The sequence below is a fragment of the Colletotrichum lupini genome, chromosome 6, assembly GCF_023278565.1.
Source record: "Colletotrichum lupini chromosome 6, complete sequence".
Lineage (NCBI taxonomy): Eukaryota > Fungi > Ascomycota > Sordariomycetes > Glomerellales > Glomerellaceae > Colletotrichum > Colletotrichum lupini.
The window spans coordinates 983,622-1,002,051 of NC_064679.1; the positions used below are offsets into that span (position 1 = coordinate 983,622).

The window sequence follows — 18,430 nt, forward strand, 5'->3', positions numbered from 1 at the left end:
ATTTGCGAGTCCTTGCGTAGCTTACGTTCGATTGCCATCAAGCTTTCCTGCCACTGCGGCGCCAACAGAGACGGCGCTTCCCATCATCATTTCGTTGAACCTGCCAAGAAATCGGTAGTCCAAGGCTGATCTGAGGTCATACTCGTTCCCGCCACGAGGCTGAGCACTGAGCACTGAGCAAGATGGGGTTCAACCTCCACGCCGATGGGACGAACGATCCCAGTGAAGTCCGCAATTGGCGCATTCACATGATAGCGGTCATTGCCTCAATGAGTGCTATCGCCAGTAAGTTTCACTTCGCCCCCAAGCTCACCAGAGACGGCACCTAGACTAACACAGCCCAGTGGGTTACGACACCTCTGTCATAGGTGGCACCATGGCTCTGGACTCATTCCGCCGGGATTTCGACCTTGCAGATAGCTCGCCAACTGTCCGTGATACTCTCCAAGGCAACATCGTCTCCACGTTTCAGGCAGGATGCTTCTTCGGCGCCCTGCTCATGTTCCCCTTGGCAGAGTGGCTCGGCCGCAAGAGAGCAATCATGATCTCTGCTCTCGTCTTCCTGGTTGGCGGGACTCTCATGACAGCATCCCACGGAGAGATTGGGCTCCTGATTGCCGGAAGAGCCATCGCTGGCTTGGGCATCGGTGCTACATCCCTCATTGTCCCTGTGTACATTTCGGAAATCAGTCCGCCGTCCATTCGCGGCCGCCTCGTTGGGCTTTTTGAAATTGCATCACAGGGAGGAGGGATGTGCGGCTTCTGGGTAAACTACGCGGTGGACCGCACAATCTCAGACTCGACACAAACGCAGTGGATTGTACCCCTCGGCTTGCAGTTGCTTCCGGGCGTGCTTTTGTTCTTTGGCATTTTCGTGTGTCCTGAGTCGCCGAGGTGGCTGGCAAAGAACGATAGATGGGAAGATGCCACGAGAGTCTTGGTTCATGTCCGCGAGCTGCCAGCAGACCATGACTATGTCAGCACCGAGATCAGTGATATCAAGCGCCAAGTAGAAGACGGCAGCGCGAATCGTATGTCAAAGTCTCAAATGTTCAAGCGCTTGTTTGAGAAGGGCTCTCGCAACCGTATTGGCATCGGTCTGCTTCTGATGGCCTGCCAGAATCTGACAGGGGTCAACATCATCACATACTGTGAGTAAAAGAAAACGTTCTCATGATCTAGGTTCTCTTCCACTAACATGAAAAAATAGACTCGCCTCGTATCTTTGAGACTCTTGGCATTACAGGCACGAGCACCAAGCTTTTCGCCACGGGCTTCTACGGTATAGCCAAGACCCTCGGCATGGTCATCTTCACCGTCTGGCTCGCCGAAAAGGTCGGTCGGCGCAATGGTCTCATCTGGGGTGCCTTCATCGGATCCCTTCCAATGTGGTACATTGGTGGCTTCACGTTTCTTGCGGACCCTGCGGGCCAGGCGGCTGCTGGTAATACCGACCGCAATGCATGGGGGTACATCGCCATGGTTTGCGTGTATCTCTATGGCTTGATCTACTGCGCCACCTGGTGAGGCTCCTTTTACTAGTATCTGTAGTCTATGAGTGAGGCATAAAGTCTAATCAACCCTACAGGCAAGGCATCACATGGCTGTACTGCAGCGAAGTGTTCAGCTTAGACATCCGCATGCTCTGCGTCGCAATCACAACAGCAGATCAATGGCTGTGGAGCCTCATTGTCTCACGGACCACGCCTTACATGATTACGTCGCTCGGCTACGGAACTTACATGTTCTTCGGCGCTCTCATGATCCTGATGGGCGTGTGGGCTTTCTTCTTCGTACCGGAAACCAAAGGTAAGTTTTGTTACCCACTCTCACTGGTCTCTACTGCCGTCAGAGTGTATTATCCTCAGCCACTTTCTCCGTCGTCGTTATCCTTGTGGCTGACGCAGGCGCCCCGTGCTAGGTCTTACGCTGGAAGATATGGATCTACTCTTCATGAGGAGCATGCACACCACGGTCTGGACCGCTTTGCGAGAACGCGAGAGCGTCAAGGATGTCTTGGCGAATACTTCGCCCGCCGCTGTGTACGCGACTGGTTCGGAGGAGAAGGAGATTCGGTTAGAGTACGTGGATACTGTGGAAGACAAGTCAGTGGCAAGATGAGATGGCGCAAGGAGACGCAACGAGCTGGAGGCGGACGGACTGGGTAGTTTCGAGGCGGCCTCTTTTGCAAACATTTGGTAGGGAATTTGGATGTTTCCTTCATTCGTTCGACTGATTGCTCGTTCAATCAAATGGTACTGACGACTCTGTGCGAGGTACTTTCGGGTTTGCCAAGCCCCGCTGTTTACTTTTGCACTGCCCAGCGCAAAAATATGCACTGCCACCGGTAATTATGCGGTGTGACGTAGTTTTTAACTCTTGTCTTTGTAAAGAGCAATTAGATCTCACCGTTTCGTGGTAAAATTCTGGCTGGGATGTGGTGTGTGTCCCGACTCTCCAGAGGTTGGTCGGATGCGCCAAGTCTTATCTTGACGAGGCGCAGTTCACCGACTTGCAGTGCTTCGAGTGGTTGGGAGCCAAACTTGCACTGATAGCTGCCACACTAAAATTGAACAAACTGAGCTGTTTTCTGCAGGCCGATTTATGAAATGTACCGCCTTTTCTGAGAATTTTCCATCGGCGTATCGCGGAAAATATGTTGATCTGATAGACACTTGTTGTTTGATCCCAAGCCTCATACCGTGCAATGTAATTGGTCGCTCTAGACCTACTTGGCGGCCCGATATCCAACCTTCCTAACTTTAATCAGGGTGGAATAGCCCCTGGTGAAGAGGGTGGTCTTAGCATCACTTCCATAAAACGGGCCGACGCTCGCCGAAATAGGAACATGTTAATTGCATTGAGATTCGTCGATCAGGCAGACTCTGCGTTGAGGGCCTGATAGGCACCCCCGCTGGCAGTGTCATAATGCTAGCCTGCATGAATACATCGCAGCTTACATGAGCTTTTGAAATTGTACTAGGTTCGGACTTGGAGTCATCGTTTATTGCATCGCCAGTTGTACAAAAAAGTCGGCGTTCTCGGTGACGCCTATTCCCGGTGGGATTGATCTTCCTAGAGTCCGGCCTCGGAGTCAAGGGGCCTTGTTCGATCCCCCGTCTGTCCGATCGAATAGGTCGGCTAACACAGCCTCCGCCCAGTTACGCGGGGCCGGAGATTACTGCTGACCTTACTTACGACTGCGGGAACGAGAACGAAGGTGTTCGTTCCTCACTCACCTCAGCAATTCCCCTCTCGCCCGAAATCTTCCACGACATCTTCACCAGATTGCTCAAGCCATCAACCGTCCCATAAGCCCCCTTTCTTCGGAGCAAAATCCCTCGTCCCCAAAAGCAACACCAAGACCTCGGTAAGATCAGATCCCCATCTCTGCGGCAAACTAGGCGGGTCATCGGGCGCGAACTCGATAAAGATATCATACGTCTCAGCAAGTCTCAGGAAACACATTTCCTTGACGTCGCCGCCCTCGTAGATGCCCTGCATGATGCTCAGCCGTAGGCCGCGAACAATGTGTCCGTCGAGCGTGACGAAGCCCGACGAGTGTCTTGTGGTCCAGCGTAGAGAGAGTTTGGTTCAACTGAAAGAAACCTCCGGTAGCTGAGTTGCTCCCATCGGCCGCTAAGTGTGAGTGTTGCGCCAGAGTACATCGCATACATGAGAGCCGCTTCGTGAGCCCAATCTTCTACGAAATATTGAATGATACAAAGCCGACCGACTCAGAGATAGTCCAGTTCCAATGTCTTTGCTGCATGAACTATATCTCCTATCGTCTCTGGAAGTTCGCTGATTGAGGTATTAAAGTTCTGATGAGCCTGGTAGCTATCTTTGGTAGTGATGAGGCCCGGGCCTTGGGCTCCAACAGTGGCTCAATGCAGCGTAACTACCTTCAATCCCCTTTGTCTCTTCTAGATAAACTCGTGAGAGATCCTGGCCTTGCAACACCAAGACATGAAACGGTAGGATATGCGGTGAGGTTCCTGCACACTTGGAACATCTTTTGCAGCAGTTATAGAACCATGATTTGGCGAGCTAGGTAGCATTTTGCAGATTCCAGCCTGCCAAATTCTTCTTTCTTCTTCTGCTGGAAAGATTTTGTTGACGGGCATCTCGTGAGACGAAGTTGTGGGGAAGAGGTTAGCACTCTGAGTCTGATAAAGACTCTTGATGAAGAAACTCTTTGCGCAAGATATACTTCTGATAGATGAAAGGGCTCACGAGCATCTCCTTTTCCATATCCGCAGCATTTCGCCCCCTCCTGGCATATTACTTTTCCCCGCGCATTTCAAATTCTTCTTCAGTTGCAAGATCAGAAACAATATAGATCCTCAATCAATCCCGCCACTGTTTCCTGATCCTGATTGTAACTTTCTCATCATCGTCAGGGGGCCACTTGAGGCCTTCTGGAGGAGACTGAGCAAACAGTCTCCACACAAAAGTACAGAACACACAGCTTCTACTTTCAGCGACTTCCTTGAGTGTACCGCCCTTTACTGAGAATTCCTCGTAAGGCCAACGGTGCATGTCAGCCGACTTGACCTCCAGCGGCTCGATATCTTCGCAGACGGGGCAAACGGTAGGCTGCACTTGCACTAATCAATGGCCTGGGTCGTGATCAATGCCCTGACCGGGAACGACTACGCAAGTCGAACAAAGGTCTGCCTGCGTTCTTCCACAGTCTAGACACCAGTAACGGAGGCCGAGATCAACTCATAATCATCTAGATCATTGCGTAGCTTCTCCTACCTGTCGCAAGTTGCGTCGCTATGATTCGGCGGGTCGAGAATGAGGCGATTGCGAAAAGCATCGTGGAACTCGTACAAAGAGTTGGCAGCTTCAGTTTCAGAATCCTGCCGTTTTTGGATGGCTCTCTCGCGGAGAGGTAAGTCAAACCCCCTACTTTTGGCCCACCCCCCCTTTTGGCCCACCCTATTTTGGTAGGGCTACACCAAAACTTACTATTTTTAATTATATACTTAACTAGCTTATTTATATATATTAAATTATATAAAAATACTTTAAGTAGAATATTAGTTAAATTTAAAGAGTATAGTATTTTTATAATTATATACTAGGTCTTTATTACGTAATAATACTAAAGCCTTAAATACTAAAAATTATATAGTTAAGAAGTATTATTTTATATCTAAATAACTTGAGTAATACTTAGTTATATACGCTAAAATTCAGCTGTATATAACTTACTTATATAGATTTTTTAAAAATATCTTTTTTTGATTAGTAGTATTTCATCTCGCTTAGTAATATTAAGTTAAAATTTCCCCATAGTAAATTTTGTATAAGGAAAATTAAACTTACTATAGCTATATAGGTATACATTATATAATATTAACAACTAGTATATACAGTATATTTAAGTATAAATAACCTAGTTAACGTTAAATTCTTTTTTTTAATCCTAAATACAAGATTTATTTAAGTTTTTTAAATGTTAGTATATACTAGTAATCTATATATAAACACTAACATTTCTCTAACTTTAGCTTTAAGTTACTATAACTACTTTTATACTTGATATTACGTAATATAGTACTTTTTAATATAAATAATAGTTATTTCACTACCTAGATAGTAAACATGATAAATAAATGTATAAAAGTGGATTTATTAGACGTATAATAAGAAGTAGAACATTTGGTGTAAAAGGGGGTAAAAGGGTGGGCCAAAGGGGGGGGTGGGCCAGAAGGGGGTCTTTTGACTTAAGACATGTCGGGATTTTATCCAGTGTAGGAGTGACATGATTCAGTTGTCTCGTCTTCGGGGCACTGAGAGTTTAGATCCAAGTTGTGCTCCAAGATAGCGGTTTATAACTGACTTGCCCTTCGTATAGGATATGCGACTTGCGTGTTGATCGCAGACAGTACGCATTTTGCGCCTCAGCCTCACATGCGCTCCAGGCTCCTATACTGTAGTGCGTCACTCTGACTAGACCGCAACGTGGGCTAGGCAGAGGCTTGTGCGGAAAGCATCACCATTGTGACGCTGGGTTAACTTCGGATCTTGTCCCCCACACTAGGCAGATGCCACTGTCAGGGAAATGGATTTGATCAATGTTCACCGTAATCACCCAGAATCTCGCTTAGGTACTCGATGTGATACGAGCTCCAATAGAAGTAAACACATACACAACTACCCACTTCAACCACATGCAATAGCTTCTGTAATTCACAAGCGCCATCAATATGTACGCTGAGGGCCCCTGAGTGTTTGGTGTTAATCGATGCAACAGAAACATCGACACTATGTGAAGTAAGTAGTCAGCGCTATCAGTTCCTTCGAACCTCACCGTGCTTGTGGGCTTTGAGGTGCGTTAAGTTTGTTGCCCACTGGTTTCCAATACATCGAACCCCCGGATTTGCTTCTTTCTCTGGCAAGGACAGATCTGGAAGTAGAACGCAAGGCTGATTTTCATCGCTCAACATGGTCATTTTACGTGATACTTCCGGCTCACGTATGTCCATCTGTGTGATCCACTGCTACTCCCTTGATCAAGTATTTTCATTAGGGTATCATCTTTGAAATCCAATTTGGGCATAGATGGGTCGCCGACAGGGGCCTCGGGTGGTGTGCGGACGGATGGGGGTGCTTCCGTAACGTACCTAAGTATGAGAGTCAATCGAGACCTTAGTCTGCTCTATCAAGCCATATTCCACGAGGGAAAGACCGAGCCATCGGCAGACTGTGGAGTGACGATAGACTAGCTCGTGCGAGGTGAATAAGGCTCAAGACTAGACATGGACAAGCTCGATCTTTTCATCCAAGCTACCTCGTCTTATATCATCCTGGCCGAGGTATGCTTATTCAGAACTCATCACAGTAAAGTCCATCAATACCCAACTAGTACACGATTCGCTACCGCACCATTGGTAAGTTGACCCTTGGTGACAGGGACCGGGGAAATTTGGACGAGAGACATGTGCATTTCTCCCACCCACCGAGCATTTCTTGCTGGGGAGATCGTAATGCAGGAGGAGAGAATGTCGCCCTGCTACTGGCTTCAGTCCTGTTGAAGATTGCCCAAGGTAGACGTTGCGAACGTTAGTCTAGATCCTGCGCTGCAGAAGTCACATTCGGATAGGCCGACCCTGCCAGTGGGATGGTGTTATTGGGGCTCGTCGGATCACAACATGAAACGCCTAGGACGCCCCATATGCCAACGAAGCAGGGAATGACTGCAAGACTTCGCATTTCAATGGGCAAAGTGGCTGTGCCGCTACATTGCATATTTGAAAGTGAGCATGAAAGGACAGCCACAATAAACAGCAGTGAGCGACCTACAATGAACACTCATCGGTAAAGACGGATGAACCCCTACGTCTGAAAAGAAGAGTCAAACGTGCAGAGCTGACGTTGGGTTTGGACTCCATCTGAACTTATTAATACTCGACTGTATCATTGGTTTGACGCTAAACTCTGTTCTAGACCAGGCCCAGTAGATCCTAAAGCTTGTTCTAAAAGTCCCCCGCAAAGCGCCCTGCGGAGGCGGGACCCGGACTCATAGAGACTTAGAGTGCCTACCAAAGGCCTGGTCCCCTTACATTAGAGTGTGACCACAGCGTCGGTCTCGGTTCTCCTGCTCGGAAATCGAGGTGGCCTCGGCAGCTCGGCCGAAAGGTTGCCTCGAATTATCGGTATTCACGAGATCATGGACGCGAGTAAAGCTTCATGAACTTGCGTTTTCAGTCTAGCTCACGGGTTCGGCTGTGGTTTCGGGTGACTGACCCCTGAACAGGGGATGAACTGGTTTGTTCATGAGTCTTCTTTCGAACTCTGGTTGAGGAGGTATAACATCATGTTCGCCTGGCCATCAAATCTTAATTCTTTGTACCAATCAGTCTCTTGATATTACAGTAGATCCGTCTTTCGATATCAATCTTCCAGCAAGTCAATGTGTCGGGTTCCCTTCCACGCGAGGCTCTTCGGGCCGTGGCTCGCCATCGCTGCGGTCCTGGTCCTCGGCCAGGACGCAGCAGACAAGGCAAAGTTTGGCGACCCTATCAACGTCCTCGGCAGTGTAAGTGCCCTTTCCATCATCCCAAAATTCAACTTCCATTTGCTAAAGACAACGTCCATCAGATGGAAAGAACCGACCAGGACTTCCAGGACGGCTTAGCACTAGACCTCTTCTCACCCAAAAACCGCACGCTGGTCGTCCAACAGAACCTCACCCCGCTGCCGGGCAACTTCGTGACGGGCACCACTGGCGGTCCCTTCATGGCACTCCAGAACTACTCGTACGTCATCAGCCTCAACGAGTCGGCAAACGACCTCATCGCCAAGATCGAGATCCCCTACGACCCGGCTGCTCTCGCCGCGATCGGCATACAAGAGAGCAACACCTACGTCGGTACGCTGGCCGGTGACAAACGAAGCTGGATCGTCAACGATGCGACGCGTAACGTGCATAGGGAGGAGAACAATACTCGGATCATCAAGATGACGTCGCTTCAGGGCGAGTATATCCTGCTTGGGCGCAAGACGGTGGATACGGCCAACGAGTTCGTGCAGTACGGTCAGGGAGCTACGAGAACGGTCAACGTCACGGCGGGGAATCGACAGGAAGCCGAGTTTATCGACGGCTTGAGGTTGAGTGTTGTGCCGAGTACCGACATGGGCATCAACATTGATATCGTGAATGGGATTTCGCCGCAGGCTGTTCCGCTCGGGTTGGTGCCGGTTAACAGTTTCGCGTGGGTTGTCAACTCGAGTTCACCTGGCGCTCCTATGCTCGCAGATATGAAGTTTCCGTGTAAGTGCTCTTGCAAATAACGCCATCGACCATAAATGATGTACCCCCTGAACTGACAGTCTGGTATCTAGTTAATCCTTCAATGCTTTCCGCCGTTCGGGATTTTGTTCAGCCTGCCCCTGTCAGGGTGGCAAAGAAAGCACTTGGGACTACTGCCGAAGTACCGTTTCAACTTATGGCCGGGGAGATCATTGGAATCTTGCCAGACAACTCGGTTACCATTCCCAATGTAACACAGGTAGACGGGCAGTATGTGTTGCTCATGGTATCATAGGTTCAATTCATAAGTAGATAGTACATACCTTGCTACATATCAGTCACAATGACACAAGTGTTTTCCGCTAGCGTGACCAATGAGTGTATTTGAACGTGCCACCTGGCTTGAAGGTTGAGCTTGAAGATAGTCGATGCCGTATAAGCCGTAGCCCCATGTATCCAAATCTTGGCAAAATATGATTAGAAAAGATGCTGGTAAAACATTAAACATTGAAACTATGCAGGCATGTAATCACACTCTTCTCGTCCTCAAGTTCAGCCCCTTCATCAACATCACATGCAACCTCCCCCTCCGACCCCATCTCAACCAAACCCCCTTAAGCACAAAGCGTCAAAACAACATCCTGATCCGCCGTACAAACCTTAACCTGACTACCCCCGGGACTAACACCGCCCTCCCACACAATAGCAGGACAACTCGCAAGCCGACTCGCCACGACAATCTTGCTCCCCTTGAACCCGTCCCCGAACACGGTGCTCAAGTCGTACCATACTCCCGCGCCGTCCAGGTTATACGCGTACACGAGCTGCGGCGCGCCGGTGTAAAGGCCGTCGCGCGCGCGGGTGACTTTGAGGGCCCGGCCGCCGGTGGTCGGGTCCCGGGTGAAGGTCTCGCTGTAGGAGCCGCCCTTTGCGGCCAGGGGTCCGGCGGCGCGGACGTCGCCGCCGACGGACCAGAGGGAGACTTCGGTTGCGCAGTTGTTTACTACCGTTGCTTTGCCGAGGGCTGCGGTTTGGGTTGCGGCGGCGAGGAGGGGGATGAGGAGGGAGGTGAGATGCATGTTGGAGGCTGGGGAGTTGTGTGCTTGAGTGGGAATTTGGTAGATTCTGGAAGGCTGAGGATTGTCTATGGCTTGAGACCTTCGTGGTTTCAATGGATCGTGGTTATGTTATCGCAATGAAGTTGAGGCTGATGCTGTTCAAGAGGTTTGATGCGAGAGTCTATCTGTGATTTATATATCCAGCCGGTGACCGCCTTTTCGCAGAAGTTCCGAGTGAAGTCATGCTATGTTGTCATGAAAGTCTCAAGAGTCTCAGCTGCCGGGCGACGGCACAGAGACCAAGATTCTAGATACGAGCGTCGATCAGATTAAGAATGTCACGATATTTCCCAAATGAGCGCTCATGACACCTCCAACCTCTGAGGACCTCTGCCCTGCCACCTCTATCATGGAGGAACTTATGACTAAAGATCATCCTACCCTACATAAAATAGACTTAACCTCCAAGACAACCCCCAGACTACACGAACCGATGTGACAATGCCACGATGTCGACAGACGAACACGAACTTGTATCTCGGCGAAATAGGTTGACTGAGGTCACTCCGCCCCTCAATCGGGAACTTTGGGGGATGATGGTCAGGAGGTTCAAGACAACATTTTAAGCATGGTGAATACGAGCTTTCCCCCTCCGAGGCATAGCTGCATGCAACATCGGTTACGGAGCCTATTCGACCAGTCATGTAGATGGTGGTTCTTTGGGGAAACAGGGAAAGTTGGGGGAAAACTGGCCGGTGGGCTGACGTGAAAGCGTTGTGTTTTGCGATAGTTTTTGGAAGAGTGACCTCGTAAGTGATCTGCCGTGTGGGTTCATTCACCTTCCCCGCATCCCTCCCCCTCGGCGCGGCTCACCGGAGACATTATGCTGTTAGCTGTGGAGCCGAGTTGTCGCCGCCGCCGCCGCGCAGCTGCCTTGTGCTTGCACAGCTTCACCCCGGCTCATCCGCGACCTGCCGCAGACTAGGCAGATTGAGGTACAGGACGAGAGGAGCGGGGGAGGGAGCTAGCTTCGGGCGGGAGGGGCATTTCTGTCTTTGTCTGTCAAAATAGCATCCCCTCAGCTGCGTCGCAGTGTGTCGAATGCGGATGAGCTAAAGTCAGACACTCGACGTCGATGGTCAGACACGGGTCAGCCCTTGCTTCCGCCTAGCTGTCAACGGGGGCAAGATCTGTTGAGCAGAAACGGTACCGCCTGAGCCTCAACGAGACATGGAGATCGTCTGCTATTTTTCAGCCACTTTACCCACACTTTAGAGTAACGTTGCGATGCGTCGCGGTGTGGCATAATAGGTAGTAGTAGTGATAGAAGGCAAATTTGATTTGATTCTTTGGTCGGGTATATCTCATAATCCACCTGTCCGTTGCGCCAAACACCAGCCGAAATAAGGTCTCCCAATAGAATAGAGAAGAAAAAAAAGAAAAGAAAATCAAAAGAAAAGTAGTCCATATCCATCTCATCATGTTGGGTATCAATGCCTAAAAGCAGCTTCCAACGCCTTGCAGCCGTCTCGTCATTCCATTTTTCAGAACCGATCATAGATTGCTCTTTCTGCCCCATATATCCGTCGACGTAGCTTAGTGTAAATAGTGAGGAAAGAGATGAAGAAAAAAAGAAGAATAAGAAGAGAAATTATAAGGAAAAGATATATGAGAAAGTTAGCGAGATCCAAAGGTGGGCATCGTCGATTCCTCTTTCTTGCGCTCGCGTTTGGCGTAAATCAGTCCGCAGACATTACACAGCGTACTGGGACCGTCGGGACCAGGCCGCCATTCCGGGGTATCGACGCGGTGACATTTGTGGCACGAGAAATCAATCGTCTTGCGGCGATGCCTGCGTCCTGGGGGACTGCCGCTGTTCCCGGCGTGGCTCCTGGCCGCGGCGAGCTGTTGCTGTTCACTACTACCCTCGGCCCCCGACCTGCGCTTGTGGGCGTTGGGATCTTCCCTTTGCAGGGTCCTGATCTCGTGTATGTCGCGGGCGATGCTGTGGGATAATCTTGACATGGCACGCAAGTCGTGCTCGGTGGGTAAGGCGTGATCGTTGGAGGCATTGTAGCCTCCTTCAGGGCTGGCAGCATTGTGGGCGGGGAATCTGCCGGTTAGGCGAAGTAATTGCTGGGCACCATGACGGATCTAAGGAATCGAGAGGTCAGAGAGAGGAATTACTGCATTGACATGACGAGGGTGAAGTTGCCCACGAGATGATGAAGTTAGGTATGTTCTAACAGAGACGACGGGTGGGCCCGATAAGGTCACTCGATAAGGGACGGATGTAGAAGGGGAAGGAGGGCAGAAGGAAGATAAAATAGACTCACGCGCTGATGACTCTCGCCCTGACGAAGATGATTCCAAGAGACCCTATTGGGAGACCCGGGTTCGTCTTGGCCATCACTGCCGGTACTGATAGCAGTCGGGCCATGGGCGCCAGCGGGCGACGACCCTGATTTCGGGGTGGAAGCGGATCGTGGGTTGGAGGGGCCGGAAGGCATCAATCGGAGCGGTGGCCCAAGGGCCGGCCAAGCACGGAGGGAACGCACCCGGCAGAGAGGGGCCGTAATCCCCAAAGACGAGACGAAATAATAGACAAGGCCTGGAGTCGAGGCCGAACGAATTGAACAAGGCCGGGGGTCTAGACCCGGAGCGATCGGAGCAGGTCCGCAGACGCAAAGGTCATGGAGCTGGACGGTGCGGTGCGACAGGCAGCAGTAGCGGCAGCGGCAGCGTCGGGGACCACGGCGGGCTGGTCAGGTCACAGCGACAGCGACAGAAGCACAGGCTGGCACTGCTGGCTGGCCGTGCAAAAATGGTACGAGTGTTGGTTGTGTGTGGTGGTTTGTCCAGGATGTCGAGGAGGGCCGATAGATCGGTGGTGTTGAGGCTCGATCTTCGGACATGGAGCGAGGAATGGGGATCGAGAGCGATCGAAAGGAGGGTGGTTTTAAGAGGGAAAGTTGGCGTCGGGCCCTTTGTGAGAGGTGGCGAATGTTTTTTGCGGCCTTTTGCGGCTTGCGCATGGGAATTTGCTAACAAGGGGAAAAAGCAGAGGCGGCAAAAGATGCTAAAGTCAGCAGAGAGGGGCCAAGGGGGTGGGCCAGTGGCACGGGAGAGGGGGGCCATGGGGGGACCATTGGCGGGGGATTGGACCCTGAAAAACTGGGAAATTCGGGTTTGGGGACGCCGATGGCCCAGCGAAGCCCACCTCGGTTCGCCGTGGTGGAGTCACGTTTTTCTGCGGGTGTCGGGGTCCTTCGAGATGCTCTTATGTAAGCACTCTAAGATGAGGTAAGCGTCTTTTTCAAGCGGGCCTTTTCCTCCGGAGACAGACACAGTTACCCAGTACCTCCAAGGTGCCGATTTGCCATTGGCGGACCACACTCCGGGAGAACCCTCCGGAAGGCAACAAGACCACAGTTCTATCATCCATCCACGGCTTTCCATTCCACGAAATCATGATATTATTTTTCTCTACCGATAGGACGCGATTCAAATTACTACGCCGGACATGGAACACAATCCTCCACTACATGACTCCAACACTACAACTCGTCCCTGTTCCACTCGGGCTTCGGGCAACTTTCTGATCGCTTCTCGCAGATCCACGAGTCCTTCTTGTCCGCATCGCCACCGACAAACTTGACAGTCGCGGGATATGCGCACAACGGTCTCGTCGGCGCCGCGCTATCGTTGCCTCCGCTAAGCTTAAACCCGTCCATCACAGCCGGCGTCTTCCCCTCCTCGACCCAAGCTCGCAGCGTCTCCAACCCCTTGAGCGGGTAAAACGTTCCATTCAGCCCATAGCAGTGGTACACTCCCGGCGCTTCGAAGTGGCGATAATACCCATCCGCGGCAGCGTCCACCGCCAGCACCCGGTCGTAATAGTCCCTCGACGTGCGCATCGTTACACACTCGTCGGCCAGCCCGTGCCAGCTAATCATCTTGCGCCCAAGTCTCTTGAACTCGGACAAGTCTGGATTGTTGGCCCCGATAATGCTGTCAAACTCCCGCCTGCTAGTCTCATATGCCGCCTCAAGATCGGCAAACGTCATGCCGTTAACGTCGTAGCTCGGGTCCTTGTGCACGAGGTTGCGGATCCATTCCACCGACATCTGGAATGGCCGACCGACGCACGGCGCGTCCGGTACACTGCAGTTTGTGTTACCGAGCCCGAAGCGACCTGTGAAGGGTGCGCCGACTGGATACCCCTTTGGCAGCCAGAGCGGTTTCCCGTCCGCGCCGTGTGGGCCCCGCCAGATCTCCCGCGCGACATCAGCTGCTGCGGCCGACATGACCATCTTCATGTTCCCACAATCGAGCTCCTTGCCGACAACGCTTGCCGGGTCGAATGCGCACTTATCTGGGTCCGCAATGATGTTGTCCTTTACGCCGTCAAGCTCGTCGCATGCGTCGATCGCGAACTGCGTCATGAGAATCAGTTCACAGATATGCGGGTACACCCCCTTTTGGTTCATCACGAATTGAGGCCAGTACGTGCTGATGATGAGACTTGGCTGGTTCACGGCCGGTGCACCGGACAGGATGCCGTCGTAGTCTCCCGGATATCGTTGCGCTTCGATGATGCCCTGCCGGCCACCCGTCGAGCAACCGCTCCAGTACGAGTACTCTGGCGTCCGAGAGTAGTATTGCGTTACAATCGACTTTGCGATGACGGTCATGTCGTGCACCGAGACGTGGGCGTAGTTCACGAGTAATCGCTCATTGACCGTGCCATCTTTCTTCAACGCCCAAGGCGCCTCTTCCCACGTCGTATGATCGTGCCCGGCGTCCGTTGAGCTTGCTATCGCCCCGTTAGTCTGCGCTCACCCGTCTGACATTCCAGCAAGAGCACCCTCGAGCAGAGAGGAATCAATGACGGAAAACATACTCGCATATCCCTGCGCCAGCGTCGCAACGGCCTTTTCGCTCCCAAACTGCCCGGCCGAGTACCCTCCTCCTCCGACGCCCACGAACCGTCCGTTCCACGCCTCGGCAGATGGAAGCCATATCTGCACCTGCGTCACGTCCTCGAAGCCCGTGTGGACGTACTTGACCGTCACGTTGCAGAAGCTGACACCCGTCGGCGGGATGGCTGCGCGACCCTCTGGTGTCAATGGGTTGAACGTCAGGTCTCTGACCTCGGCCGCCGTTACGCCCACGAGGTTTGCGCGCTCGAGCTCCGTGGGGAATACAAAGGTGTCGGGGGAGCACGGCTTCGCGGCCGTGTTGCTTGATGGTGTTGCCTCGCTTTGGGCTGGCGTTACCCATTCTGCCAGGCGCAGCAGCGAGAGGAAGGTTGAAAGGCTTCTCATGATCGCTTGTCAACTAAGGAGCTCCCAACTACACGATTGGCATCAAAATCAACCAGGTCAACTTGAAAGAGGCTGCCAATCGATTATCTAGGTTGGGTGTGGCGGTGGTTGGTAACTGAGGCGTTCCCGCTGGCTCGGTGCTCAGACCTCGAGCATGACACGCAACGAACACGTCAGGTTGATGCGTCACAGTTCTCCAACAGCTCAGACGGAATTTCGGACAGTATGAAGGCCCCGTCGCATGAAAGAAAAGAATCACACAAGTGGGTTCGTGGTATGGTATTAAAGACTGTCGAGAATAAGCGGCATCGCCACTCTTCAGCTAAGGCGCGCCTGTTGTGGGATTACATGTCATGGCAGATGTGTGGGATGAGTTGGCAATGCGGCCAGGCGCGTAGGCGGGAGCATGTTTCCCGTCTTGCAGCTTCAATTACCCCACAAACGGGCGATCAAACCTGACCTTACTAGTCGTCACATGCGAACCGCCGCGTTGGCGCGTACATCCAAGACAGTAGTAGCCCTGCAGCGTGAGCCGGCGGGCTGCACAAACACGTCAGCCTTATTGACTTGGCAAGTGTCATTTGGATCATCGTAAGCCTTGCGCTTTCCCCCCCTCTCTATTTTTTCGAAATCACACACAAAGTATGAGTGCAGCCAACTTAATTCAAGTCGAACGTTACTCTACTTTCCTATCTAAGGTAGGTAAGGTGGGATGGAAAATCGGAAGCTTCCTCGGGTCCGGAAGCTTACCTACTAAGTCTGCACGGTTCTGTACCTGGTTCGGGTTCGCACTGCAACAGATGCGATGAGTGGTCAAGCTTCAGGCGAAGCAAGATACGAATCTTGTATGGTTCACGCATGAAATATTTAGACTATCGTGAGGAGGCGATCCTATCGGAAGCATTCCTATTTGTTCGCCACATCCCGACACCAGGCGTGGCGGACTATCAGACTCTACACCTTTTGAGTTTACATGGTTGAAAGATATCCAACATAAACTATCCAACTTCTTGTTGTCAATATCTCCTCTCTTTGATCAACCTCGTGTGGCAGCACATGAGCTTCGCCGGAATGAAGAAGAGACTCTGGGTAGGGAAATCAACTCCAGACGTGGTTCGACACCTATCAAGCTTGAGCTCGCTACATTAGCTGCGATGCTTTACTCACATGCAATGCAATCAATCAACTGTGAGGTTTAAGTTGAGTTGATTGTGAGCGATATTCTGAAAGTTGATTGTATGATTTGTCAAGTTGGTTGTTGAAGTCGCTTTAAGTGCAGTGTTGACTACCTGAGTCCTATCACTTGAGATTTACTCTGAAATGCATGCAGATTGTCTACTTTAGAAAAAGAAATGTGTTCAGTCTGCACCTCGAACAGCATTATTTCGTTCATTCACATTCTTTCACGCCTTGGCTTTGCTGAGTGTATATCCACGCTGTGCTGTCAATGAAAACGCCTTCCTCAACTTGCCTCGAACAGGAACACATAGCTGAGTGGAGTGCAATGGCATTATCTTGTGTAACTCAAAGACCTCAAAGACTTTGTGGGCATTATCGTAGGTTGACAAAGCCCAGGACTATTCTTGGTATTGTGTTTACGCAGACTTGTGAAGAATTGGTTGATGCTCTCCTTTGACATCGGCTCAATATCATTGTGCAACTAAGAGATCTTTCTCCTCATTGTCATATTTAGAACGAGCAGCCTCATGATGTTGCAGCTGTATATGAAGACACAAGATGAACCTCATCTCCTGTCTCAAACTTCATCAACATACATACAAACAGACCCAAGAACCAATTTACCACCTCAAATCAATCCAGCTTCGCTTACAGAACAATCCATTCCCCTTCACTCTCAAGACACCTCACCCCAGTACCTGAGAACCAACCAGACATGATGCCCGCCGAAAGGAAGATGTCCATCATCGGCAAGGTCCTTAGCGGCGTGAAGATCAAGATGGAAAGAGCCATCAACGGCAAATACCAGCGCCACTTTTGCGAATCCAACAAGGTCGAGCCCTCGCACTGCCGCCGACTCGTCATGATCGAATGCACCTTTGACTTCTGCGTCAAGGCGGACGAGTTTGACAACATCATCACGAACTGGTTCGACCCGCACCACGGCACGCTGCCCACGAAGCTCTACAGGAAGATGGCCAGCATTGGCGTCAGGAAGGAGCACGCTGACGGCGTGCGCACCTCCTTTCGGGTGTTTTTGCTGTTTGGCGAGGATATCCCGATCGACATGGTCATGAAGCGGGGCGATCCGGATATCTTGCCCGATGTTTTGAAGATGTTGTTTCCGCTGGATAGGGCTTCTAGTGTGAAGCGGGAGATTATCACGTGTGATTGTTCTCGGGATGTTTTTGATTCTCATGTTACGCTGCATGAGACTCGGTGTTTTAAGGGAGTCTGGTATGACAAGGATGGTGGATCGGTGAAGGCACAGGTGATTGGAACAACGGAGCCGGTGGATTGGAAGGCTTTCCGGGAGAACTTGGACTGGCGGCCGAAGTATGGGCATGGGACTTATTAGACTGTTAGCTTCTGTTGATTTTATTAGCGGTAATATATAGATTGGGCATCAAGTTGTTTGGGGATAAGAAGATAAATGCCATCAAACTCTGTCGCGAATTGCTCGACTTCACTACAAGACTCTGAAATGCTTTGACTAGGCCGAATGATGATTAATTCTTAGGGACTGCCTGTTCCGTTATGTGCGTGTTATCGTCAGTATACGAAGACGTTCTCAAGTGAGGCATAATAGCGTGACGTATCATACTCTGACCTTATTTCTAATATTTTTGCATGCACGTATAGAATACTTTCCAAAACCTTCGAGTTGGAGAAAACCTGGAGGAACTTGTCTTGACGTCAACTCGTACTCGATTCGGTGGGATAGACCGTCGTCGAGTACGCAAGCCATGACTAGCATAATTCAGGCCGCGGTTGCATTGGGGAACAAGCTGCTACCCGCCCGGTGATCTACTTCGGCGGGAGCCGCTTTGTTGCACACATGCTAGTCCCTGCATCCGCTTGAGGGCGCGAACGAAGGAGCACAGCGGGAATAGCCAACGCTCATAGGATCTTCCATCATCCCATGTATGTACGGCCGATCTAACCCACCGACGGTCCGTTGTAAGACTGAGCCAGAATGCTTGTGACGAACTCAGTGGTTTCTCAGAACATGACGCAGTACTCATTATGATTATGACTTGACCCCATTCTGTTAAGTCTTAAATGAAAGCTGTTACAATCATCGAAATCCTGACAGGATA

At 51.1% G+C, this 18,430-nt stretch overlaps 7 protein-coding genes across 7 annotated transcripts; 3 read left to right on the forward strand and 4 right to left on the reverse strand.

Annotated features, from left to right (window-relative positions):
- Nucleotides 1–182: 182 nt before the first annotated feature.
- CLUP02_11769 (quinate permease) lies at nt 183–2,121 on the forward strand (the record flags this gene model as incomplete). Its single annotated transcript, XM_049290736.1, has 5 exons — nt 183–285; nt 345–1,151; nt 1,211–1,523; nt 1,589–1,809; nt 1,922–2,121. The coding sequence occupies 5 exons, from the start codon at nt 183–185 to the stop codon at nt 2,119–2,121; spliced, it is 1,644 nt and encodes a 547-aa protein (XP_049147881.1).
- Nucleotides 2,122–2,305: 184 nt separating this feature from the next.
- On the reverse strand, nt 2,306–7,406 carry CLUP02_11770 (uncharacterized protein; the record flags this gene model as incomplete). Its single annotated transcript, XM_049290737.1, has 23 exons — nt 2,306–2,338; nt 2,410–2,430; nt 2,509–2,674; nt 2,733–2,831; nt 2,885–2,931; nt 2,961–3,120; nt 3,199–3,278; nt 3,361–3,565; nt 3,610–3,736; nt 4,007–4,215; nt 4,364–4,431; nt 4,489–4,610; nt 4,671–4,687; nt 4,765–4,889; nt 5,855–5,992; nt 6,177–6,279; nt 6,326–6,406; nt 6,480–6,638; nt 6,693–6,718; nt 6,780–6,835; nt 6,901–7,027; nt 7,108–7,252; nt 7,318–7,406. The coding sequence occupies 23 exons, from the start codon at nt 7,404–7,406 to the stop codon at nt 2,306–2,308; spliced, it is 2,403 nt and encodes an 800-aa protein (XP_049147882.1).
- A 368-nt stretch (nt 7,407–7,774) lies between these two features.
- On the forward strand, nt 7,775–9,062 carry CLUP02_11771 (uncharacterized protein; the record flags this gene model as incomplete). Its single annotated transcript, XM_049290738.1, has 4 exons — nt 7,775–7,833; nt 7,891–8,053; nt 8,116–8,788; nt 8,860–9,062. 4 exons carry the CDS (start codon nt 7,775–7,777, stop codon nt 9,060–9,062), a joined length of 1,098 nt encoding a protein of 365 aa, XP_049147883.1.
- Nucleotides 9,063–9,381: 319 nt separating this feature from the next.
- CLUP02_11772 (Bys1 family protein) lies at nt 9,382–9,846 on the reverse strand (the record flags this gene model as incomplete). Its single annotated transcript, XM_049290739.1, has 1 exon — nt 9,382–9,846. One exon carries the CDS (start codon nt 9,844–9,846, stop codon nt 9,382–9,384), a length of 465 nt encoding a protein of 154 aa, XP_049147884.1.
- Nucleotides 9,847–11,502: 1,656 nt separating this feature from the next.
- Nucleotides 11,503–12,265, reverse strand: CLUP02_11773 (uncharacterized protein; the record flags this gene model as incomplete). Its single annotated transcript, XM_049290740.1, has 2 exons — nt 11,503–11,938; nt 12,162–12,265. The coding sequence occupies 2 exons, from the start codon at nt 12,263–12,265 to the stop codon at nt 11,503–11,505; spliced, it is 540 nt and encodes a 179-aa protein (XP_049147885.1).
- Nucleotides 12,266–13,382: 1,117 nt separating this feature from the next.
- On the reverse strand, nt 13,383–15,152 carry CLUP02_11774 (tannase and feruloyl esterase; the record flags this gene model as incomplete). The annotated part of the gene is made up of 2 exons (XM_049290741.1): nt 13,383–14,641; nt 14,729–15,152. 2 exons carry the CDS (start codon nt 15,150–15,152, stop codon nt 13,383–13,385), a joined length of 1,683 nt encoding a protein of 560 aa, XP_049147886.1.
- Nucleotides 15,153–17,046: 1,894 nt separating this feature from the next.
- Nucleotides 17,047–17,688, forward strand: CLUP02_11775 (uncharacterized protein; the record flags this gene model as incomplete). Its single annotated transcript, XM_049290742.1, has 1 exon — nt 17,047–17,688. The coding sequence occupies one exon, from the start codon at nt 17,047–17,049 to the stop codon at nt 17,686–17,688; it is 642 nt and encodes a 213-aa protein (XP_049147887.1).
- Nucleotides 17,689–18,430: the final 742 nt, after the last annotated feature.